This window comes from Geotrypetes seraphini, chromosome 7 (genome assembly GCF_902459505.1).
Source record: "Geotrypetes seraphini chromosome 7, aGeoSer1.1, whole genome shotgun sequence".
Taxonomy (NCBI): Eukaryota; Metazoa; Chordata; class Amphibia; order Gymnophiona; family Dermophiidae; genus Geotrypetes; species Geotrypetes seraphini.
The window spans coordinates 28426460-28453497 of NC_047090.1; the positions used below are offsets into that span (position 1 = coordinate 28426460).

General features: G+C 41.8%; 1 protein-coding gene across 11 annotated transcripts in view; it reads left to right on the forward strand.

The window, feature by feature from the left end:
* CCDC38 (coiled-coil domain containing 38) overlaps positions 1-27038 on the forward strand; it is a 223766-nt gene that overhangs the window by 136630 nt on the left and 60098 nt on the right. For 10 of the 11 annotated variants that reach the window (XM_033951517.1, XM_033951516.1, XM_033951511.1 and 7 more), the window contains one exon: positions 9019-9154. In XM_033951517.1, the coding sequence (XP_033807408.1) occupies positions 9019-9154 (136 nt within the window). Of the gene's footprint in view, positions 1-9018; positions 9155-17871; positions 17896-27038 lie in introns of those variants that run through there. The other variant, XM_033951522.1, reaches the window with a different exon arrangement.

Below are 27038 nucleotides of genomic sequence, written 5' to 3' on the forward strand. Positions count from 1 at the left end.
TTATCTAAAACAACTGGTAAGGAAATTGTCTAGCTTTGAGAAGTATATTCCTTCACAACACCTTGCAGAATATCAGCAAACTATTCACACTCTTTCACAGACTAGAAAATATATTGCGAGGTCAACCTATGATGCTTTTGAGATGTCATCTAGAGCAGTGGTTCCCAACCCTGTCCTGGAGGAACACCAGGCCAATTGGGTTTTCAGGCTAGCCCTAATGAATATGCAAGAAGCAAATTTGCATGCCTATCACTTCCATCATATGCAAATCTCTCTCATGCATATTCATTAGGGCTAGCCTGAAAACCCGATTGGCCTGGTGTTCCTCCAGGACAGGGTTGGGAATCACTGATCTAGAGCATTTGCTAAGTCGGTCGCTATGAGATGCCTAGCTTGGCTAAGGTTCTCTAATATGGACATCAATATCCAAGATAGATTAGTCAATATTCCATATTTAGGAGAAGAACCTTTTGGTGATTCCATAGAGGTGGCCATACAAAAATTGACACATGAAAAGAATTGGAATTCTTTGGTAAGAGCAGTGTGCTAAACCTTCCTATTCATATCAAAGGCGATATACTTCTAAACCTTCTGCTTCTAGGTCACCATCACAAAAGAAGCAAAAGCAACAACAGCCTCAGAAAGCTCAGGCAGAAGCTCCTCAAAAAAGCGCTCTATCAAAGCTCTATCAAAGCCCATTGCATTCAACAGGAGAGGCTGTTTGGCATCGGCATCGACATTGGAAGATCTTACAGCATCAGGGAAGCCAACTAAGAAGCCATCTACTTCCCAGCAAGCATTGCAGGTCTCAGCAGCATTGCCCTTGACCAAACAATGACACCACCATTCTCCAGTTGTGCAGCTTGACTCTCTTTCATGGTGTGCATCCTTTTTGAGGTCACCCACTCCGAGACAATCTGCTGCATCAGTACCGGTACGTACTTTCAGGGAGAAACTCGATGAGTTCTTCCAGAGGAAGATCAGTGATATGTTCAAAGCGCACTGCATGCCGGTGCTAACATCGACTCCCTTGGTACTGGCCCAGCCTGAGCATAGCACTATTAGGCCTCAAGGTACCAATGTCAGCTATCCATTGGAGCATTGAGCTACTTTTCATGGATCATCTGCAAGGCATCATCACTCCCCATCTCAACGTTCTACCTCCAGACTTCGATCTTCGCAGCTCATTTCATAGGCATTCTCCATCAAGGCATTGATCCACTACTATGAAGCTTGTGCTTTGAAGCAACAAAGGAATACTCATCGATCCTCATCATCAGATCATCACCGAAGATGTCGCAAACCATCTTATAGACATCGTTCTTCTCAATGCATAGCTTCTTCAAGTCTTCTCTATGATTCAGATTTGCGATCTGACTCATTGTGTGAATTTGCTTTATCTGCGACTGAGTCTTATGATACACCTTCAGAAGTCACCACAGAAGTTGCCTCCCAGAACTAGATCTCCAGAAAGACTTTCCTTTACTAAATATTTTAGGCAACTGGGCAAAGTCCTACCTGTCAAATTGGAAGCTGACACTGGACCAAATGATGAATACTTGGACACCTTGGACTGTGATGAGCCTCCCAAAGAGTTTCCGTTACATGGCATTCTTACAGAGACGAGTCTCAAAAATTGGGAAATGCCTTTAACTATCACAGTAATTTCAAGGAAACTTGATTCCATTTACAGAATCATTTCTTCTCCAGGATTTGATAAACCACAACTTCAACATCAATCATTACTTCTGGAATCAACTCTTAAAAAAATCTTCCAGTGCAAGAGTTTATGCCTCAGCGCCACCAGGGCGTGAAGGCCGTATTATGGACAAATTTGGACATCACCTTTATCAAAATTCTATGCTGGCAAGCAGGGTCCTTAATTACAATTTCACAGACTAGAAAATATATTGCGAGGTCAACCTATGATGCTTTTGAAATGTCATCTAGAGCATTTGCTATGTCGGTCGCTATGAGATGCCTAGTTTGACTAAGGGTCTCTGATATGGCCATCAATATCCAAGATAGATTAGCCAATATTCCATATTTAGGAGAAGAACCTTTTGGTGATTCCATAGAGACGACCACACAAAAATTGATACATGAAAAGAATTGGAATTCTTTGGTCAGAACAAAGACTAAGCCTCAAGCTTCACAGCAGTCTGCTAAACCTTCCTATTCACATCAGAGGCGATATACTTCTAAACCTTCTGCTTCTAGGCCACCATTGCAAAAGAAGCAAAAGCAACAACAGCCTCAGAAAACTCAGGCGGTAACTCATCAAAAAATCTGCTGTCCTTTTAACGTGCTTCTACAGATCATAGCTGCTGTTCCCCTGTCTCAGCCTTTTCCTCGTCTACAATTCTACCATCAACATTGGACTCTAATAACAATCAACCGGTGGGTTCTCAAAGTCATCAAAGAAGGTTACTCTCTTCATTTTGTCATTATACCTCCAAATCATCCTCTAAGAGAGTCCTTTCAACCCTCAGCAGCCATTCCTCCTTCTTCGGGAAATAGAAGTTCTGCTTCAGCTAAATGCCATAGAGGTAGTACCCCATCTCAGAAAAATCAGGGGTTCTACTCCAGGTATTTTCTCATCCTAAAGATGGGAGGTCTATGTCCAATTCTTGACCTCTGAGCCCTCAACAAATTCCTAGTCAAAGAAAAGTTCCGAATGCTGTCTCTGGGAACTTTATATCCGCTATTAGATCAAAACAATTGGCTATGCTCTCTAGATCTAAAAGAGGCTTATACCCTATACCAATTCATCCTGCTCACAGAAAGTTTCTGCAATTTGGATAGCCCATCAACATTTCCTATACAAAGTTCTGCCCTTCGGCCTTGCCTCTTCTCCAAGAGTGTTCACCAAGTTCCTAGTAGTAGTAGCAGCAGCTCTAAGAGCTCAAGAGTTCCAGGTGTTTCCCTATCTTGACAATTGGCTCATAAAAGATGCCTCTCCTCAAGTCAAAAATCCTATTTCTTCAACAGTTGGGGTTCGAAGTCAACTTTCCAAAATCTCTACTTCAACCCTCTCAAACTACAATTCATAGGGACCCTTCTCGACACCATTCAACTCAGGGCATTCCTGCCTCAGCAAAGACAAGACAATTTGATTCAACTTTGCAATCAAGTCTATCATCTTTTATCCATCTCAGTTAGACAAATGATGACACTATTGGGTCACATGGCATCTACATTCCACATTACCCCCTTCGTGAGACTTCATCTCAGAACAGCTCAGTGGTCTCAAGCTCTCAATCCACTGTCAGAAAATTACAGTCACATCATCGCTTTGTCAGGCTCTGCAGTAGTGGATGAATTCCTCAAATCTTTCCAAAGGGTTATTGTTTCAAATCCCTCCACATCAGAAAGTTCTAACCATCAAAGAATTCTTGGGAAGCTCACCTGGATGGTCTTTGCACACAAAGTCACTGGCACCAGGGGGATTTCTGGCCTCGCTGGACTGGACAGAGGCCTACCTGCACATTCCCATCTTTCTGGAACACAGAAAGTTCCTGGAAAACCATTACCAGTTCTTGGCTCTTCCCTTTGGGCAGGCAACAGCTCCTCACACCTTTCCCAAGGTGGTGGTCATGGTAGCTGTCCATTTAAATAAGCTGGGCTTACAGGTTCTCCCATACCTGGATGACTGACTGATTAGAGCTTCTTCGTTCCCAGATGAAGAACAAGCAGTAGCTCACATGGATCTGGATAAGGGCACAAGTCTCAGACTGTGAGTACAGCCAGATTTTCTTTCTCAGGGACAAGTGGTCATAGAAGATCTGGATCGCTTTACTCTTATGGCATTACTCTCTAGTGTGTGGTGTTAGCATGCAAGGGATTCTCAGAAGTGGTCTTTACTGCTCTGCTCAGAGCCAAAAAGTGTACGACGGTCTTTGCTTATGCTATGACATGGGAAATTTTCCAGCACTGGCACATCAAAGAGAAGGCAGAGCCTTTGCTGCAATCTCCTTGATGGCCTCGACAAGGAGCTTACACTGGTGTCCCTCAGACTCTCTTGCTTCAGGGCTTGAGGGTGTAATGCTTCTTGGTGTCTCATCTGGACATAGCCAGATTCCTTAATGTGGTTTTGTAAGGTCTCAGTCAGGCTCCATACAAGCCACTGAAGGAAGTGTCCTTGATGGATCTGACACTCAAGAAATTTTTGCTATTATCTCAGCAAGAAGAGTCTCAGAGCTACAGGTTCTTTCTTGCAGATAGCCTTTTCTCAAGTTCACTAAGGCCAGAGTCTCTTTGCACACTGTTCCGTCCTTGTGGCCGAAGGTTGTTTCGGCTTTTCATGTCAATCAGGTATCAGCTTGTCGGTGTTCCAGTCCACAATTTTAAGATGGACAAGATTCTGAAAAGTTGGATGTGAAAAAAGTACTTCTATGATATCCTGAGGTCACCAATAAGTTCAGGCTATCTGACCATCTTTTGTGCTCATTAGCTAGGCAAAGAGCACTGGCTTCCAAGACCATGATGTCCAGATGGATCCATAGGCCATTTTGTCAGCCTGTGGAACACAATCACCAGTCTCTAGAAAAAGTGATTAGGTTCTTACCTTGCTAATATCTTTTGTAGTAGATGGGTGTGTCATTCTGGAGCCCTGCCATCAGTTATCTACTGTACCTACCTATAATCTCTTTCAGAAAGTTTGGATCTAAATTGAAATTTGGATGCCAGTCAGTCTTTAAGGGTATAAAGACTAAATTATTGCTATAACATATCAGGGTTTTACTCGAGCTACATAAATGTTTTTGTTTTGATTGTTTAATGATAATGTTTAATATGATTTGAGAGCAGAACGGAATTGTAGTTTGGAGAGTTCCCAATACCCTTCTTTCACATGTGTTTATATATGGGGCTATCACCTGCTTTAGTACATACTGAAGGGGGCAGCAGAGCCCTCTAGTGAAGGAGGGTTTCAAAAGCCGGAGTGGATTCCTTCTGCATGATTTACGAGCATGAGGATATTACTCATCCATCCAGAAAAGATATTAGGTACTTGCAATGGAGCACAGAAAAATGTAAAACAAATAAATAAAAATAAGTAATTTGATTCCAAGCTGTTATGTAGAAAGGTTATTCGATCCACAGTAACAACTTCCTTGCTAGCAATGTCATTCAATATATTGGTGTTAATCTTGCCTTCTGCATAGACAGAACTCGCAATTTTGTCACTGTAGATTTCAGGATATACCCTGTCTCCTAGCCAAATAAATGGAAATATTGTTATAAAAAAACCACATGAATCATACAGTAGGATTGTTCTTCTGTGGGTATGCTAATGTTTGACATGATGACAGTCAGGTGATACATATAAAATTTGAACAAGAATATCTAGAATATGATAAGAGCCAAGAGTTAAAATTAGGAAAGAAAGTTATGCTTACCCAGAGAGGATATTTTATGCAGTGAAATTTTTAAGTTGAGGAATAATTTCATCCATGCCATGAACAAGTTTGAAATTATCCCCCCCTTTTATCAAGATACATTAGGGTTTTTTTTAATCTTAGGCCATGGCGGTAAAAGATCCGAAGCTAATAGAATTCCTATGAGCATCAGAGCTTTTACCACTGTGGCCTGCAATTTAAAAAAAAACCCTAATGTGGCTTGATAAAAAGGGGATATGTTGGATGATAATCATAAAATGTTGGTTTTAATACATAAAATGGATGAAATTTAGAAGATTTATTTGCTTTACTTTAGTCACCACAAATAGTTTAAAGCAGAATGATCTTGTTGGTTTTTGTTTCCTCATAGCAGAACTATGATATTGGTTCTCAAGAATTAGAGATACTGATATTGTGACCACTATAACTGTAATGGGATAGGGTAAGATTTCCATATAGCTCCAGAAAAAGGAGGACAGATTGAGACATCTGGATTTTACTTCCATTGCTCTCAGTGAAAGTAACATGATGTATCAATCTGTCCTTACTTCCATGGCTTTCAATAGAAGCAAAACACTGATGTCTCAATCCATCCTCCTTTTCCTGGAGCCATATGGTAACTATTGAATAATAATTACACTTCTCCCTCTATGTTCGCTGTGATAGGGGATTAACAGAACCGCAAATAACTTCTTCATATGTTATTCTATTAAAAACCATTGTGAATATGGTGAACCACAAATAACATGGTGGGAGACCTGGCCTATTCCTGAAGGAGAGGCAAAATACGGTGAAGAAAGTGCTGGGAATCGGCAATTTTCTCTGTAAACGCCTGGAATCGGCAATTTTTGTATGCAAGCTGATGTAATTGGGGGGGGGGGGAGCCAGCAAGTTAAAAACTGCAAATAATCAAAACCGCAAATACGGAGACAGAAGTGTAATCAGAAACAAGTTACCACAATGTATATAGGAGACAATTTTCCCTATAGCTCTGTGAAATCTGCAAGTACTTTCACCTGAATACTTTTGTTTTGAAAACTGCCCAAGGAATAAGTCCCTTATGAATTAGTATATAGGCTTATAGATGGAAAATATTTATAGAAGAATGCGTACTGTTGCAACCTAAGGGGTGGGATACACTATAGCCCTCCCCACAATATTTTCTATATTACAACTGTTTATTAACAAAAGTCTTCAGGCCCTCAGAGGTGCCACCAGATGCTCAATTATGTCTCATAGCAACTGGCTTTATGCCCCCTATCGTCATCGGGTCTCTTTAGTTTTTTAAAGTTTTTTTTGTGCAATGCTATATTTTCGTATTAATTCAATAAATAGTTGATAAAAGTTAGAACTTATCTTGGGTGGTTCAGCCAAGAGGGATAGAGTACTGCCAACATGTTTCACCCTATTCGGGTTTCCTCAGGGCACAATCCCTACAATAAAACATAACTTAAGTGCTCAATGCTTACTAAAATTCATTGCATCAACCAAAAACAACTAAACTAATGGCTTACCTCAGAACTGTGTGTGCTCTATATGACGTGGCCACCCGAATGAATGATCTAAGATGGCCGCGGCTTGTATTGTGTCTCATTAAATACTCTACATGCACAGCTGGGGCTGATGTCATCCAATCAGCTCGGGAATGCTGTGGTAACCACAAAACCGATGGTCCCAGGCTAGGCATACTTGAACACAAATAAACACTCCTGCTCTTACAGTACTTAAGACATGCTGAAAACGTGCTGGGGATGTGGGGACCCAGTGAGACCTCACCAGAGGGATTGCCACTCGAGCTCCAGATTGAGCCCGTGGGGTATCACTGAATCTAGTTGATAGATACATCTCTGTTCAAGAAAGTTAAGCTTAGCTTCCAAATTCCCCTCCTCTTCCTGGCTGTCAATCACATCAATGATTCGCCATTTGATTTGATCTGTAGTGTGTTGTTTATCCAGCCAGTGTGGAACTAGTGGAGCTGTTAACGTAAGGGCCCGCTATGCCAATCGGGAATTGTTGCTACAGGACAACCTCAAAAGCAGGGATCAGGAGTTGGGAACCACCCGGATGGTGTGTGTGCTTCCTTTTTCCGATGCAGTTAGGAGTGTGGTTGGTTCCATTAGAGCACATTGGCCCATACTTAGAACTCTTAGGGGTCTGGAGGAATTCCCTCTAATAGCGTATACTAAGGGTACCACCATAGGACAATTGCTAAACCGTAGAAGGGATCTTACCACTGATCAAGCTGTTCATTCTCAGTGTTCCCATTGCCAGTGGTGTGACAAAACCCTGGCAGGGAGTGTTTGGCAGGACCCACACACCGGGCATTCCATCCATGCTAGAGTCCACACCACATATAAATCTAACTGGGTGGTCTATGTAATTGTCTGTCCGTGTCCCCTGGTATATGTGGGACGCACCAAACGGCCGGTTCATTTAAGATTAAATGAACATAAATCCCGGATATCCACTGGGATGTTAACAGCTCCACTAGTTCCACACTGGCTGGATAAACAACACACTACAGATCAAATCAAATGGCGAATCATTGATGTGATTGACAGCCAGGAAGAGGAGGGGAATTTGGAAGCTAAGCTTAACTTTCTTGAACAGAGATGTATCTATCAACTAGATTCAGTGATACCCCACGGGCTCAATCTGGAGCTCGAGTGGCAATCCCTCTGGTGAGGTCTCACTGGGTCCCCACATCCCCAGCACGTTTTCAGCGTGTCTTAAGTATTGTAAGAGCAGGAGTGTTTATTTGTGTTCAAGTATGCCTAGCCTGGGACCATCGGTTTTGTGGTTACCACTGCATTCCCGAGCTGATTGGATGACATCAGCCCCAGCTGTGCATGTAGAGTATTTAATGAGACACAATACAAGCCGCGGCCATCTTAGATCATTCATTCGGGTGGCCACGTTGTATAGAGCACACACAGTTCTGAGGTAAGCCATTAGTTTAGTTGTTTTTGGTTGATGCAATGAATTTTAGTAAGCATTGAGCACTTAAGTTATGTTTTATTGTAGGGATTGTGCCCTGAGGAAACCCGAATAGGGTGAAACATGTTGGCAGTACTCTATCCCTCTTGGCTGAACCACTCAAGATAAGTTCTAACTTTTATCAACTATTTATTGAATTAACACGAAAATATAGCATTGCACAAAAAAAACTTTAAAAAACTAAAGAGACCCGATGACGATAGGGGGCATAAAGCCAGTTGCTATGAGACATAATTGAGCATCTGGTGGCACCTCTGAGGGCCTGAAGACTTTTGTTAATAAACAGTTGTAATATAAAAGATATTGTGGGGAGGGCTATAGTGTATCCCACCCCTTAGGTTGCAAGGAATAAGTCCCTGCATGTTTTTGTTCCTCTTAAATAAAAGTTTATACTTCAGAAAATACAGTAGTGTATTTATTTATTTATAAACATTTGTTCCCCACACTACCCACAATTGGCATCCACCTCCCCCAAATTTGGGTAAAAATGTGCATATTGTACATTCTTTTATTTGGCACATAGGGTGGACATTTTTCAAAAAGCCCATTTTCTCAAGTCTTTTACTGATGGAAGGAGTATTGCCCTGGTAATAACTCAGTGCTTACATATTTATTTCTCTAGGAAGGGTAAGACAGATACCCTAAAAGAGCATAGAGAAAAGCTTCATATGGCCTGCATAGAACAAGAGGAAAAAGCTGCACAACTGGAGCTAAGATCTAGGCTCTTTTGTTTTGGAGAGTTTAATTCACAAGAACAGGTACTACATTACTTTTATTTGATTTTTATTGTGCAGAATTCAGACTGCATAGATTAAAACAAAACGTAATTATGGTTCCAAATTTATTTTCCAAATAAAAACAAATGTCTGACAGTAAGTCAAAGGAAACACACTAATGCCCCTTCCACAGAAGCCTAAAAATTCATATAGTTTGGTTTTAAAACATTCATATCATTTTGTGTTTTAAAACATACAGATGTAATATTTTATTTGTAAAGCGTCAACTGCAACTTAGCAATTCTCTGAAGGTTTGCATTTCTCAATAAACAGCATGCTGTTAGGTCACTATTTTTTGTCATTCTTTTTAAAATAATTATCATAAGAATAGCCTTACTGGGTCAGACCAATGGTCCATCAAGCCCAGTAGTCTGTTCTCACAGTTGGCAATCCAGGTCCCTAGTACTTGGCCAAAACCCAAAGAGTAGCAACTCCATGCTACTGATCCAGGGCAAGCAGTGGCTTCCCCCATGTCTTTCTCAATAACAGACTAAAATTAATTTCTCCCTTTCCCTATGTTATTGTCCTTAATTGTTCTTTCTTTCTTTCAAATTGTATTTCTCCCTACTAACCTATTTCATGTAAGTAAAGTTATATTATTAATAGTTTAACTGAAACCCTTTTTAAATTTTTACTGTAAAACGCTTAGAAATTTTGATTAGCTTTTCATCAAATTTTTAATAAAATGGAAATTTGAATTTTCCTACAGGAAATTGTCCAAACCTTCCTTAAAATCAGCTACACCATCCATTTATACCACAACCTCTGGCAATGCATTCCAGAGCTTAACTATTCTCTTGAATGAAAAAATATTTCAGCATATTGGTTTTAAAAGTATTTACCTGTAACTTCATTGAGTGTCTTTGTAATTTTTGACGAAGCAAAAAATGGATCCACTTGTACCCATTCTACTCCACTCATGATTTTTTTAGACTTCAATCATATCTCCCCTCAACCATCTCTTTTCCAAGCTGAAGAGCCCTAACCTTTTTAGTCTTTCCTCATATGAGATGTGTTCCATCCCCTTTAACATCAATAGTGTCTCTTCTTTGAACCTTTTCTAGTGCCGCTATATCTTTCTTGAGATAAAGAGACCAGAATTGAATGCAGTATTCTAGGTGAGGTTGCACCATGGAGTGATACAGGGGCATTATAACATTCTTAGTCTTGTTAACCATCCCTTTTTTTTATAATTCCTAGCAGCCTGTTTGCTTTTTTGGCTGCCACCGCACATTGGGTAAAAGGTTTCATCGTATTGTCTACGATGATACTCGGATCCTTTTCTTGGGCGCTAATCCCCAAAGTGGACCCTAGCATCTGGTAACTGTGATTTGGGTTATTCTTCCCAATGTGCATCACTTTGCATTTGTCCACATTAAATTTCATCTGCTACTTGGACTCCCAGTCTTCCAGTTTCCTAAGATCTGCCTGCAATTTTTCACAATCCATATGCGTTTTAACAACTTTTAACAGTTTAGTGTCATCTGCAAATTTAATCATCTCACTCATCGTTCCACTTTCCAGATCATTTATAAATAAGTTAAATAGTACCAGTCCCAATACAGAGCCCTGCAGCACTCCACTGTTTACTCTCCTCCATTGAGAAAAATGGCCATTTAACCCTACCCTCTGTTTTCTATCCCATAACCAATTCCTAATCCAGAACTGAATTTTGTCACCTATCCCATGATTGTTTAATTTTCTCAGGAGCCTTTCATTAGGAACTTTATCAAAAGCTTCAAGGCAGTTTACAGATAAAAAAAGGGAAACATAAAAGTATACATAATCAATTGGACAGGACACAAATAATAATGGAACACAGAAATCCACAGTCAGGACTGAAACTATGAGGATAAGGGGAAGAACTACAATATTTATAAAGAAAAGAAAAAGAAGGGAAGAACAAGAGGGGGGGGGGGGTGAATGCCTCTGTGAAACAGATCATAATCTACCCTGAGCCTACTGTAACCCATCATATCCTGTAGCAAGGATTTAGGAGTCTGTACTCTAGGTGAATATCCTTTGGTCACGAGCTGCTTGCAGAAGGATGTCAATTACATCTTTCAGCTCCTCCTCCTTCACCAGTGGCATATAGTGCCCTCTTCAGTTTTTCCTTTAGCACATTGAGGGGAAGGGAAGCCAGTCGTTCCCCTCACTGCACCAAGCAGATCCACCGGATACTTTTTTTCTTTGGCGGGAAGCCCTGCCCCTTTCTTCCCAGAGCCAGCCATCTTGCTTCAGCCCTTTAAAGGGCTTTAACTCTTGCATGTGGCTTCAGCGTGCGGTTTCACTGTACGGCTTCAGCACCGTGAGGGGAAGGGAGGTGAGTTGTCCCCCTCACAGCACCAAGCAGATCCATCGGAAATTTTTTTCTTTGGCAGGAAGCCCCGCCCCGTTCTTCTTGGAGCCAGCCAACTTTTTTCAACGCATTAAAGGGCTGCTGAGTAGACGGGCCTACCCCGCCGGAGGGGCCTGTTGTGCGGCCTTCATGTGGACCTAGCAGAGCCAGGCCTAAACCATGCTGGAACCCCACAAGACCCCTGGACAGTCAAATACACTGGGTCCCATCTCAGCTATCACATTTATACTTCCCATAATGGCTTTCCACATCCCTGTTATTGCAGGCCAGGGCCGCTATGGAGACCTGACAAACCGTTTTCACACGAGACAAATAGCAGTCAGAACCCCCAACCTCATAAAAATTACAACAAACACAGAACTACTCAAAACAAACTCCATCGCAGCAGCTCTAGTTAACACCAGATCTGTAAACGGCAAAGACCTCATCCTTCTAGATGCCATAACAGTCAACAGATTGGATCTCCTATTAGTAACTGAAACATAGCTAAAAGACAATGACGGGGCCACCCTGGGTGCTCTATGCCCTCAAGGTTACCAACACTGGCATGTTACTGCCCTATAAAAAAGGGGGTGGGGTAGTAGCTATCATAAAATCCAAATTAAACCCAAGACACAAAAACTCCATCTCACAAGAAGGCCTGGATGGCCTCATTTTCTTAATAGGCCATGACAGAAAAACCATATTCATACTAATCTACAGAGCCCCCTCCTCTTCAATGCCTGTATGTAATGAACTAATAACTATTATAAGTGACCTCTCAGTCAACCACAAACAAATTATCATCTTAGGAGACTTTAACTTTGCGGACTACGCAGAAATCACCGGTGCACCGAGGGAATTCACAATGATGCTGTCTGACCTTGGTTTCATTCAACAAGTCCACTCCCCCACTCACTCCTCAGGGAACACTCAACCTGATTTTCACCTCTAAAGGCCCGCTACTCGATAACAAAGCAACCCTGCTGACAAACATTCAGGTCCCCTGGACTGACTACCATGTAATCTCGTTCAACCTATGCGTGAAGACCAAACATAAGAATTGCCGCTGCTGGGTCAAACCAGTGGTCCATCATACCCAGCAGTCCGCTCACGCGGCAGCCCTTTTGTCAAAGACCAGCACCCTGAGACTAGCCCTATCAGCATATGTCCTTGTTCAGCAGGAATTCATCTAACTTTGTCTTGAATCCCTGGAGGGCCAATAGAAAATCCAGCTTCACAAAAAACAACCACTTTCGACCCAAAGACGGTCAACCTTCACGATTTTTCCATAGGCATCTCCAAAATAGACCTAAACACAAGTTCCACGACCAACTCACTAGAGGAAAAGGCACAGACATGGCATTCTGGCATAAAGTCACTGTATGAGAAGTTGGCAAGAGTCAAAAAAGTCAAAACAAACACAAAATCCTTCACTTCACCCTGGTTCACAGAAAACCTGAGAGAACAGAAAAGGAAAGTCAGGAAAGCAGAAAAAACCTGGTGCAAAACACACAACGCCAAGGACAAATCCACCTGGAAAAGCCTCTTGAAAGAATACAAACTAGCAACACTTGAAACAAGAAAGACATATTTCACAAACCTAATATCCAAAATCCCAAACAGATCAAAGGCCATTTTCTCACTGTCAGAAAACTTTTTCACCTCCTCCCAAGGATCACACTGCATCCAAAAATCAAACCTAGACAGTGAATCCATCTCAAATTACTTCCATGACAAGATATCAAAGATACGAGAATCCTTAGATCTAATAGCCAAAGCTCTTCCAAGAATCCTGAAAACTATACAAAACAACCTACACAAGACTGAAACTCTAAACTGCTTCAAACCAGTTTCCATTGATGACCTAAAAAGTACAAAAGTCTTCTTACATCCCACAACATCAATCCTAGACCCATTCCCATCCACCACACTTCTAGCTACCAGTAAAGCTTTCCTGAACTCCATCTTACCTCTAAGTCAAGTTTCAAGTTTATTTCATATTTGATAAAATCACTTTTTTCAAAGATTACAAAGCGATGTACAATCAGGCATAATACCACAGAGCTGGAAATCTGCTGTAGTAAGACCACTCCTTAAAAAACCTACTGTGGACCCGGACAATCCAAGCAGCTATAGATCAGTCTCAAATCTCCCATTTATCTCAAAAATGCTAGAAAAGATAGTACTCCCACAACTACAAGACTTCATGGAAACAAATACCACCCTATCCAACTTCCAATCAGGATTCCGGAAGCACCACAGCATAGAAACAGTGCTTCTAGACATCGTAGATGACTGCTGGAAAATCCTTGATGAGGGGAAAGATGCACTGCTGATCCTATTAGACCTGAGTGCCGCCTTCGATACTATTGATCACTCAATTCTCCTATCCAGACTACACTCTTTTGGAATCTGTGATATCGCACTGGTATGGTTCTCCTCCTTCTTAAACAAAAGATCTCAGAAAGTACTATTGGAACCCTCCTTATCGAAACCAAAACCTCTCAACTATGGAGTGCCCCCAGGGTGCATTATTGACCCCACTCCTCTTCAACTTATATGTCAAACCAGTACTCGACATCGCAAAAAAAATACCAAATCAAAATACAATCGTACGCAGATGACATAAACCTCTACCTTCCCCTAGGTTAACACTGAGATGCACAAATAAAAAAACTTCATTGCAGCCTAACAGAAATTAAAAACACTGGATTACTGCAAATAAACTACAACTCAACGCATCTAAAACTGAACTTCTCTGGATATATAAGGTCACCTGCACATACCCCCGCCCATCTCTCTCCTAGGGAAATGGCACCCTTACAGCCAAAGACAACATCCGCAGCCTAGGAGTGATTCTCGATTCAAACCTGTCGCTGTCAGACCATGTGTCAAAATTAGTGTCATCATCCTTCTATTACCTCCGCCAACTAAAGTGCATCCGTGCTTATTTCTCAGAAAGTGATTTTGCTCAGCTATTATACATGTTTGTACTATCCTGCTTAGATTACTGCAACGCTCTACTAGTGGGCTTTCCTGCAAAAACACTCTCCCATCTCCAAGGTGTGTAAAACGCCACTATCCGACTCCTAAAAAACTTGGGCTTCCGTGACCATGTCACCCCTGCTGTAACATCCATGCACTGGCTTCCTATCCAAAAATGATGCACCTTTAAAGCCTTGGTGTTAGCCTTTAAGACTTCCCACAAAATGACACCAAACTACATAGCATCAAAACTACAAATTTATGTCCCCACCCGATCACTGAGATCCCAAACACAAAAACAGCTGGTCCTGCCATCTGGCCGCTCGCTCACGTCTGAGACATCCTGAAAACACTCATATTCTCACTACATACCCAGAATGTGGCACATCATCCCCCCATCTTTTATCTCACTAGACAATCTTTAGAACTTCAGAAAAGCCGTGAAAACCTTCCTCTTTACAAACTCAGCTCCTTGAAAATCCACATCTACAACCCTGGTGGATGGATCTCAAACACATGACCTAAAACTCCAAACGGAATCTCACTAATACTCGCAAGCCACCGCAAATATAACCTGAATTACTACTACATTCTCCGACAACAAACATGCACCCACTTACTAAGAAAGCTATCTTATCTCCATGTGATATCTACACTGAATGTGCTGCAATTTTTTTTTTAAATCTTTATTCATTTTTACATCTTACAACAAGTGTATCAATAAATGACAATTGAAATTGAATACATCACTTGAATCTCTAGCATATTCAACATTTAATCATAAAATTTAATCCCCTCCCTCTCATCCCTACCATAACCTATGCAATCACATATATCATATACAATTTTCTTTCCTATTAATCTAAACATTTAATAGAATTCTAAAATCCCTCCCTCCCACCCCCTCATTTGCATTGTACTTATAATGAAAAAATGTTATCTATTCATTACAATAATTTGTCAATGGCCCCCAAATCTATCATCATAAGGCTCAGAAGAATATAGCTCTTTATAAAATTTTATGAAATGATTTAAAATATTTCCAATTTGAGAATGTGTATATCCTTTCTCATCCTTAATTGCAATAATTTTTGTTCTTCTTTTCTTTGCTTTAAGATAATTTGCCAATAATCTTCCAGCCTTATTTGAGTTTCCATAATATAGTCTGCTGTGAAAACAAATCTTTCCTTACCAATTTTGAAGATATCTCATTATATTTGCCTTTTGCTTTTAATAGAGCCTGAAGTACTTTGCTCCCATTTATTAATCAATTTAGATTTCAAATTCTTAATTTATTTTTCCAAATTAGCAAATTGCTTTTTAAGTTGTTTTCTAATATATGCAGAATATAAAATAATATTGCCTCTCATAGTAGCTTTAAAGGCATCCCATAATATTTCTATGGAAATTTCTTCTGAGGTGTTAATTTGAAAGAATTCATTCATCTTTAACTGAAATTCTTCAAGGAAATTTGAATCCGCAATCAATGTATTATTGAATCTCCATACAGATCTACTATTATCCTGTTCAGCAAATTTAAATTCGATCCACACACCACCATGATCAGATAAAATAATTGGATCTATGGAGGCTTGTGTCACCTGTTGTAGTAATTGATTTGAGGCAAAAATATAATCTGTTCTTGAAAAGGATTTATGAATTTGTGAGCAAAAAGAAAATTCCCGATAATTAAAATAAACCTATATCTTTCAAATCACAAGAATGCACTAAATTATCTAATCCTAATGATTTCATAATTTTGCTTGGTTTTTTATCCATTAATGGATCCATGACAGCATTAAAATCTCCAGCCACTACTAAATTAGAAGCAGCCAGTGGGAGAATCAATTTTTGTAATTTTTTTAAAAATTCAATTTGGTTCAAATTAGGGGCATACACATTGAATAATGCCAGGGTATTATTTCCCATGCTCATTTCCACATGTAACCATCTTCCTAAGGGATCTGGATCAATCAACTGAAAATTAACTGTACATTTCTTATTTATTAATATAGCTATCCCCCGCTTTTTTCCCAAATGCAGGTGCAAAAAAACACTGTTTTACCAAGCCCCCTTCCAACTTTTTTGACTCTATCACTGATAGATGTGTCTCCTGTATATCAGCATTCTGTTGTTTTAAAAAGGCGAGCATTTTTTTTCCTTTTTATTTGATGGTTGAGGCCATTAACATTCAATGAGAAAATTTTAATCTCCCATTATCAATTCTAATTTCCAGATATGTGATCCAACATAAAAATTTAGGTTTATTTAGATTAGTATGAACAGACACCATTTCCCATATTTTTAAACTTTGAACATTAAATTCCCCCTTCCCAATCCCCCCAATTCTACCCTTTTTCCCACCCTCTCTCCCCAGTTAATTATTAAAAGTGAAAATTGGTAACACACATATTAGACCAAGCAACGAAAGATCCCTGACAGACTATCATTAAATCTTCTCTTACAAATAAGTCACTTAAAACATCACATATCTTATCTTTTTCCATAAATCATATAATATTTGTCTATTCAATGAATCGGTATGTATCCTGAGTAAACATTTAAAATATTATCATAGAATGATCAATCTATATTAGAATATTAAATTATATTTTAAATCTCTAACCAATTAAATAATACATTTTTAATAATATACTTACTCTGACTTAGTATGTTTACAGAATTTCCATGAACCAAATCATAACACCCAAACTCTTAAAATACCAATATTAGTTTCATTTTCCTAATTAATTCTTATTGTCATTTTTTCTTTTTTTTTCCTTTCCTTCTCTTTCACTTACTTTCATGTATTATATTGATTCAAAATTTGATCATTTTCTTATAATTTAGTTATAATAAATATTTTTGATGAATCAATTATTCTTTCTTTACAAATCTCATGGGAGCCCTTAAATGAAATATAAGCATATTTTAAAATCATTCAATAAATATTTCATATACTCCCACTAATAAATGTATACATAAATAAATATATATTAAACTCTATCATTTTAGTAAGTGCCTTCAGGATTTCAATTACATTTTATGCATCTATTATACCTTCCTCACTTCAAATTCCCATTCAGAATATTTGTATTCAGCTAAACTATAGTATAAATCTAAATCAGTATTATACATTAACTGAATGACAATTTAATATATGCAATCACTATATGGGATAGTAGCAATACAATCCACAGCAAACCTCTTTTCTCTCATAATGTTGTGCCACAACTCTAAAACAACCTGCTGATTTCAACTCTTCATGCCAAGACATATTTCTTTTCTGTTTTATTATCTGCTATCTTCCAACTCAGGATCTATATAGATGCAGGAAACCTTGAACTGAGTGTACTTCTATCTCTTATTACAGATAGTCTGAACTGTCATCAAATCTATTTTGCTTCAAAAATCTCTGAGTTTTCAAGTCCTTTCAGAAAGATCTGCTACTGAATTAATAATTAGTCCAATCAAGCAGCATATAGTCCATCAGAATAAGGTATGCAAACATTCGAAGTGTACAAACGCATTTTCTTGGAATCGCATACTATCAAATTTACAGTCATTGTGAACATCTAAAGTTATGAAAAGTTTATTTAACTCAGAAGTTGTGCAGGTAGGAGGGAACCCAGCATGAATGACCTATGAATATATTAATATCTTTGACATAGACGCAGCATTGAGAGAAAAAAAAAGTATGTCCACAGTATTTCCTTTCATATACTAATGTCATGCTGATAAATGTTTTCATTCCAGTTCCTACCGATTCCACCTTTGCAAACTCCATTGACATTCTTATGTTGTTAAATTTCTGTCTTTCCACTTTCATATTGAATAGTATGGGATTAAGCAGAGCAAATTTTCCTCTACATTATTAATTCATAATGTCTCAATGTGAACGAAGGCAGCAGAAAGATGATTTCCTTGTAGTAATCCTGGCGGCTGCCACCACTTCCTTCGTGTAATAAACCTTTTTTAATACCATGTTGCTAGAATGAACTGCTTATCCATAGATCTATGAAACAGATGTATTTTTACTAAAGACACTTCCTTTCTGTCTCTTGAGATTGTGACACGGGTCAGAGTCTAAGAAAACTATTCTAATTCTCGCTGCAGGAATCGTTGAATCATACAATTTAAATTGAATCAATAACATTCTTTTTCGTTTTTTTCTTAGGCTTTTGTGGAGGCAATGCTTCTATGTTTGATTTTATATTATACTTAAACAGTAGATCCCGCAGTCAAAAGTAAGGCATTGATAGACCATTCACAGTAATGTATATAATTTAATGTCATTTATCTTCTTTGATTTCCTTACTACATTCTATCAGGGCTTCAGACATGCCATTTGGTCACCACACATTTTTCATGGCTGCCAAATATTTCTTTATGGCTATGGCTTCTTCACTAGCCCCATACTATATTCTTATTTTCTTCATGGTTTGTATTTTATATTTTTTATCAAACTCTTAAAGTGCTATATGCAAACGTCAATAACTTAATATTTATAGTAAAAACTTATCTTAATTGTTAGCTTTGCTTTTCTCTTTTATCGCATCGGGAAGGGACCCCCTCCAGAACCCCCAATCGGACCCCCCCCGCCGACCCGCGACCCCCCTGGCCGACCCCACAACCCTCCCACCCCTTCCCCGTACCTGTAAGTTGGCCAGACGGACGGGTGCCAAGCCCGCCCGTCTGGCAGGCCAGCCGGGTCCAGAATGGGGCCGGATTGGCCCAGGCGGAAGAAAACCCGCCCACAGGTAGGGCCTGAGGCACCTGGGCCAATCAGAATAGGCCCGGGAGCCTTAGGCCCCTCCTGTGGGCAGGGCCTTAGGCACATGGGCCGGGTTGGGACAAATTACAGGTGTCAACTAACCCAGAAGTGGAGGTTAGAAAGATTGTAACAAAAGAGAAGACACTAAAGACCGAAGCACAGGGAAAGGGAAATGAAGACGACAAAATGCCAGGATCTAAATTGCATATGTACTAATGCAAGGAGCCTAAGCAACAAAATGGGGGAACTAGAAGCCGTGGCCAATGCACAGGACACAGACATCATTGGAATCTCTGAAATGTGATGGAATGAGGAAAACAAATGGGATACAGCACTGCCGGGGTACAAGCTCTATCGCCAGGACAGGTCAGGACAGAAAGGAGGAGGAAAAGCCCTATAGGTAAAAGAAAGCATACAATCAACAAGAATGGACACAGCGGAGACGACCAACAAACTGGAATCGCTATGGGTTAAAAATACTGGGTAGGAAAGGGCATGAAATAAAGATGGGCCTATACTATCATCCACCCAGGCAAACCAGAGATATCGATAAAGAAATGGATGCCGAGATGAAGTGAGAATGCAAAAACGGTTACACGGTTTTTATGGGAGACTTCAACTACCCCAGGATAGACTGGACTCTTGGAAGCTCAAGATGCGCTAGGGAGATAGAATTCCTGGAGGCTATACAAGATTGCTTCATGGAGCAGCTTGTTAGAGAACCGACGAGAGGAAATACCACTCTGGATCTAATCCTAAATGGGCTAATGGGACCTGCAAAGGAAGTGGAAGTAGTGGGACCGTTGGGAAACAGCGATCATAATATGATCAAGTTTAAGGTTGAAGTAGGAATACCGAACGGAAAGAGAACCATAGCGACAATTTTCAACTTCAGGAAAGGAAACTATGAAGCAATGAGGGAAATGGTAAGGAAAAAACTTAGGAACACTTCCAAGAAATGGCAAACGGTAGAACATGCCTGGTCTTTTTTCAAGAACACGGTGAGCGAGGCACAAAATCTGTACATCCCCAGATTCAGAAAGTAACAAAAGACCCGGTATGGATGACTAAAATAGTGAAGGAAGCAATAGGCAATAAGAAAAATTCATTCAGGAAATGGAAAAAGGACAAAACTGAAGAGAACCGGAAAGAGCACAGAAAGTATCAAAAAGAATAGAAACATAGAACATGATGGCAGAAAAGGGCCACGGCCCATCTAGTCTGCCCACACTAATGGCCCACCCCCTAACTACCTCCATGAAGAGATCCCACATGCCAATCCCATCTTTTCTTAAAATCTGGCACGCTGCTGGCCTCAATTACCTGTTGTGGAAGATTATTCCAGCGATCAACCACCCTTTCAGTGAAGAAATATTTTCTGGTGTCGCCATGAAATTTCCCACCCCTGATTTTCAACGGATGCCCTCTTGTTGCCGTGGGTCCTTTAAGGAAAAAGAGATCCTCTTCCACCTCGATACGGCCTGTGACATATTTGAATGTCTCGATCATGTCTCCCCTCTCTCTGCGTTCCTCGAGTGAGTACAGCTGCAACTTACCCAGTCGATCCTTGAGTCCTGAGACCATCCTGGTGGCCATTCGCTGAACCGACTCAACTCTCCGCACATCTTTTTGATAATGCGGCTTCCAGAATTGTACACAGTATTCCAGATGGGGTCTCACCATGGATCTGTACAACAGCATTATGACCTCGGGCTTACGGCTGACGAAACTTCTACGGATACAGCCCATGATTTGTCTAGCCTTGGATGAAGCTTTCTCCACTTGATTGGCAGTCTTCATGTCTTCGCTAATGATCACCCCCCCCAAGTCACGTTCTGCTACAGTCCTTGCTAGGATCTCACCATTTAGGGTGTAAGTCCTGCATGGATTTTTGCCGCCAAGGTGCATGACCTTGCATTTTTTGGCATTGAAACTTAGGTTTGCTTTTCACCTGTTTGCTTTTTTGTTCTTTAATTGGCTTTTTTTTTTTGGTTTTCTCTTTTGTTTTCTGACTTGTTGGCTAGCTCATATTTACTCTTTGGTTCTAGTGGCATTTCTTCCTTTTGAAAAAGAAAGCTTGAAACACGGCCTGTGTCAAGGAAGAAGGAAGGAGGAAGAATGAGTTAAGAATGAGTAAAGAAGAATGTTCATGACTCTGATTTAGAACTGCCCCTCTTGCTCGTGGGCTTCTTGACTGTGAACTTCTGGTGTATCCGTGGTGGTCCCTTACCTTATGTCAAAGACTTTAGTATACAGGATTTTCAGTCCTAGGATTCTAAGGACTTTGTTTCTTTCTTTGGTTCTTTTTTTTTGGACTTGCTTTGCTTTCAGGACATTTGCTTTAAATTTTCTTTTTGTTCGGATTTTGCCTGAACTTGTTCTCACTTTTTACCTGATTGAACTCTTTATTTTTTGCACGATATTTTCACTTGATTGTCAGGTGACCCTTTCATGTGCTTTTTTTGTCTGTGTTTGCTTTGTCTGTAACTGTTATTGAATGCAATCGTTTTTGCATCTTTTAAGCTGTTATGCTACCATACATATTTGTTTTATACATTTAAAATTGTATCTATTCATTCTACTATTGATGTTTTTGCTTCTGAGCACTCTTCTTGGTTTATATAGATGATATTTTCTAGATCTAAAAGTGTTTAAAGGGTGGAAACTTTTGCTATTGGGATCCCTTTTTCATTCATGATCATGAAGCTTACATTTTTTGCTAGTGGGGCTTGAGCCTTTTATATATCTTTATACTGATTTTATAATAGTCTTATTAAGTTAATGATACTTTTCATATTATAATATTTCTGAAATGAATAAAGTTTTGTAAATTGTTTATAAGTCTATTTCTGACATTTACACTTTTTTGCTTTTCCATTTTTATTATTATATTATTTTGACGTTATTGAATGTGAGGGGCTTATTTTTGATTGAAATTTAGTTGCCAAGTCTTTGACCAATGCTCCAGCAGGAGTAGGTCCTGCATCATACTGTTGGGCATTGAGCTTTTGTCGGGCACTGTGCTTTCATCTGTTGTGCGGTTGCCTACCATGTTGCATAGTTTGGCGTCATTGGCGAATAATGTCATTTTACCTCAAAGCCCCTCAGCCAAGTCTCTTACGAAGAATTCAGTGTTCTCCATAGGGTCTTTTAGCTGGGCAGTCCGCCTAGCTAATTTAGACGAGCGCCCGGCTTTCATCTGCTGCTGCCACCGCTGCTGAACATTAAAAAAACCCAAAAATACCCGGATTGGAGATTTCAGCCTGTAGCGAACTTATGCTCCGGGGCTCTAACGTGTGCGTGCCGGCTTCCCTTCTCTTCCCTCCGAAACCGGAAGTTATGTCCGGCGGGGGGGAGGAGAAGGGAAGCTGGCACGCACATGTTGAGAGCCCTGAAGCCAGCGTTCGCTACGGGCTAAGGCGGGAGTCAGGTTAGTGAAGCATTTGCTCTTCTTGCTGCCGGGTCCTGCCTACTTTCTGTTTCCGCGAAGGCAGGACCCAGCAGCATTTCCCCCAATAGGTCGATCGCGATCTTGGGCTGATCAGCCTTCCTCTCCCCGGCGGCAGAATTGACGTCAGGGAGAGGAATGCTGGTCGGCCGAAGCAGGGAGAGCTTGGGGCGGCGTCGGCTTTCGGGCCTGTTATTGGTGGCGGTTTGGGTCCTGGTCCCCGATGACAGTGGCAGTGGCTTGGGGGAGGGCAGGGAGAAAGAAAGAAAAAGGGCAGGCAGGGAGACAGAAGGAAAGAAGAGAAAGAAAAAAAGAAAGGGAGGCAAAGAGAAAGAAAGGGCAGGGAGAGAGGAAGGAAAAGTTGGGGGAGAGAATGAGGTCTGGAGGAGAGGAAGCATACAGGCTAAAAGAAGGGAAGAAAGATTGGATGCACAGTCAGAAGAAGAAAGTGCAACCAGAGACTCATGAAATCACCAGACAAGGTAGGAAAAATTATTTTAGTTTAAATTTAGTGATCAAAATGTGTCTGAATTTATATCTGCTGTCTATATTTTACACTATGGTCCCCTTTTACTAAACCGCAATAGAGGTTTTTAGCGCAGGGAGCCTATGAGCGTCGAAAGCAGCGCTGGGCATTGCCTTGCCGCCCGACTCTCCTCTTGCCGCTCTGCCCCGAATCGCTGCCCTGCTCCTGCCTTGCCACCCGACTCTCCTCTTGCCGCTCTGGCCCAAATTGCTGCCCTGCTCCTGCCTTGCCGCCCGACTCTCCTCTTGCCGCTCTGCCCCGAATCGCTGCCCTGCTCCTGCCTTGCCGCCCGACTCTCCTCTTGCTGCTCTGGCCCGAATCGCTGCCCTGCTCCTGCCTTGTCACCCGACTCTCCTCTTGCCGCTCTGCCCCGAATCGCTGCCCTGCTCCTGCCTTGCCGCCCGACTCTCCTCTCGCTGCCCTGCTCCCAGCTCTGTAAGCATGCGCAGACCAAAGAAGATGGTCTGAGCATGCTTGTGCTCAGTCTTCTGCTGCCGGGTTGTCAGCGCGCCTTTGTCGGGGCGCGCTTTTGATCACTGTGGCCGTGTCCCCCTTCATCTCAATCTGTTGTCTATCTAGCTTTGTAATTTGCCCAGTGACCCATTGAATAGGATTTTGCCTATACAACAGCATCCCAGCCTTTGGGTAAGCCTATAAAAGATCATTAATGCTGCATGTAGAGCCCACATTTTAATTTGATCTCTTCAGATTGGTATTCTGCATTTATCTAGTAGAGTTTATCAATTAAATTTAAATTTACCGCCATAATGCCAGGAATGAGACGAAAGTCATATACAGCAGACTTTAAGCTTAAAGTCATTGTGAAAGCTGAGGAAATAGGCAACCGGGCCGCAGCGAGAGAGTTCGATGTTGGAGAAACATCGGTGCGTGAATGGAGAAAAGATAAGAAGGAACTGGAAAAATGCAATCTGCGAAAACGGGCACGTCGTGGGGCCAAACCAAAATGGCCTCAGCTGGAGGATGACTTAAAGCAGTGGATTCTGGGGAGAAGGGAGCAAAATCAATCAGTCTCTACCGTTGCAATTCAGATGAAGGCAAAACTACTTGCCAATGGAAGAGGAATACCCAACTTCAAAGCTGGCTTCACATGGATCTCAAAATTTATGAAAAGGAACGAACTATCTGTTCGAATGAGAACTATTGGCCAGTGACTTCCGGATGACTGGCAGCAAAAATTGATCGATTTCCGTGACTTTGTCGCCAAAGAAATATCTGAACTTGTCATCACTGCAAAGGACGTCATCAACATGGATGAAATTCCAATGGCATTCGACATTCCAGCGACAAGAACCGTAGCCCCCACAGGTACTAAATCTGTTGCCATCACCACAACTGGGCATGAAAGAACGTGTTTTACAGTAGTTCTTGGTTGCTCAGCTAGCAGGGTTAAGTTAAAGCCCATGGTCATTTTCAAAAGGGTCACTATGCCCCGTGAAAAACTGCCCACCAGAGTGGTTGTGCACTGCAACAAGAAGGGATGGATGGACTGCGACATAATGAGATTGTGGGTAGATAAATGCTTTAGGGCAAGACAGGGTGGATTTTTTTCAAAAAAATCCTTGTTAATTTTTGATGCCATGGCTGCCCAGAAAGAAAAAAATGTTCAGGCCTACATTAATTCTACTGGTGCCCATATTGCTGTGATACCTGGAGGCCTGACGTGTAAGCTACAGCCACTTGACATCGCAGTGAATCATCCATTCAAGACTTTTTTTTTTTAATTCTTTATTCATTTTAAAAATCTTTCACCAAGTGTACAATATTTATAATCAACACAATGAAACAAGGCATTTCTTACATTATAATCTAAACATATAAATGTAACCCTCTCCCCACCCTACCTTTCTCCCTCCTTAGCCAAAGCCAGCCTGCTGCCTCCCTGTTGCTCAAAAAAAAAAAAAAGCCTCCTTCCTTTTCCCCTGCTCTTACCGCCATGCTCATGCTGCAGCTACTAAAGCCGACAGGAAGTCTTTCTGACTCAATTCTGAAGTCGGAGAGGATGTTCTGGGCCAGCCAGGCAGCGATTGGCTGGCCCAGAACGTCCACTCCGACGTCAGAATTGACGTCGGAAAGACTTCCTGTCGGCTTTAGTAGCTGCAGCTTGAGCATGGCGGTAAGAGCAGGGGAATAGGAAGGAGGCTTTTTTTTTTTTTCTTGCGGACCGGCAGAAATTCAACTGGCGGTAAGGAGGAGGGAGGGAGATGGTGGGGACCACGCGATCCTTGATTGCCTCACTGCGGGGACAAGTCCATTCACCGCTCCACGGGGCGGTGAATAGCCTTGTCCCCATCCCGCAGAGGCCACTATTTTTTCTTCCCCGTTTCAGCGGGCTACCCGCGGCTAGCTGCGGGTAACCCGCCACCGTGTCATTCTCTAATCTAGATTACCGGTAAATGTTATAGTTTATAAGAATGAACATGTGATTTCTGTTCTTGTTGCTGAATTCATACTCACTAACTCCAAGAATTTGTCCAAACCTTTTTAAAACCAGCAACGCTATCTGCTTTTACCATAACTTAGATCGTTCCTTCCAAACAGAGACCTTGCTAGATGTCAAATACAGAAAGAACAAGGTAACTTCACAAGGACTTAGCTGTGCAGGAAATGTGAATCTCCTCATACACCCACCATATAGTGCAAAAATGTACAAAGGTCTGGTTTTTTCTTTCGATCACTATATAGCCTAATGCCACACAAGCAGCGCTGTTACAAACATATTCTGAAGGTCAATGCTAAGGTTAACAAAGTTTCCTTCCTTGGACCACAAGGAGATACTGACAAACCACTAGAAGAGATCCCAAAACAACTACCCAGGCACAACACCCAAAGACCCACTCAGTGTGTGAACCAGTTGAGTGGAGTGGACTAACTGGGGGATGGAAATGGGCCCAGAGTTTGCTCAGCAGAATTTCCCAGACCACCTCTTCCTCTCAACACATTGACACACTGGTGGGTTTATTTTATAGCTTTTTCACCCCCTTTGGCTTCTCCTAACCACACTGCCCCCCCCCCACCCCTTGAAGTCCTGTCCCCCCTTAAAGGTCTGCCTGTCCCCCTTGAAGTCCTGTCCCCCCTTGAAGTCCTGTCCCCCCTTAAAGGTCTGCCTGTACCCCTTGAAGTCCTGTCCCCCCTTGAAGTCTGTCCCCCCTTAAAGGTCTGCCTGTCCCCCTTGAAGTCCTGTCCCCCCTTGAAATCCTGTCCCCCCTTAAAGGTCTGCCTGTCCCCCTTGAAGTCCTGTCCCCCCTTAAAAGTCTGCCTGTCCCCCCTTGAAGTCCTGTCCCCCCTTAAAGGTCTGCCTGTCCCCCTTGAAGTCCTGTTCCCACCCTGAAGGACCACTGGCCCCCCACCCTGAAGGACCGCTGGCCCCCCACCCTTAAGGACCGCTGGCCCCCCCACCCTGAAGGACTGCTCGCACACCCCCGACATCAGATTCATCCCCCAGCCCCCCCCCCGGCACAGAGAAGCAGCCTACCGTGAGTTCGCGATGCCAGTGAGCCCTGCTGCTTCCTCTGCCGGTGGTCCCTCCCCTTCTCTGAGCCCTGCGCTGCTTCCTCTGCCATGGTCCCGCCCCTTCTCTGACGTCAGAGAAAGGACGGGACCGTGGCAGAGGAAGCAGCGCAGGGCTCAGAGAAGGGGCGGGACCGCCGGCAGAGGAAGCAGCAGGGCTCACTGGCATCGCGAATCCACGGTAGGTTGCTTCTCCGTGCGGGGGGGCTGGGGGATGAATCGGACATTGGGGAGGTGCGAGCGGTCCTTCAGGGTGGGGGTGCG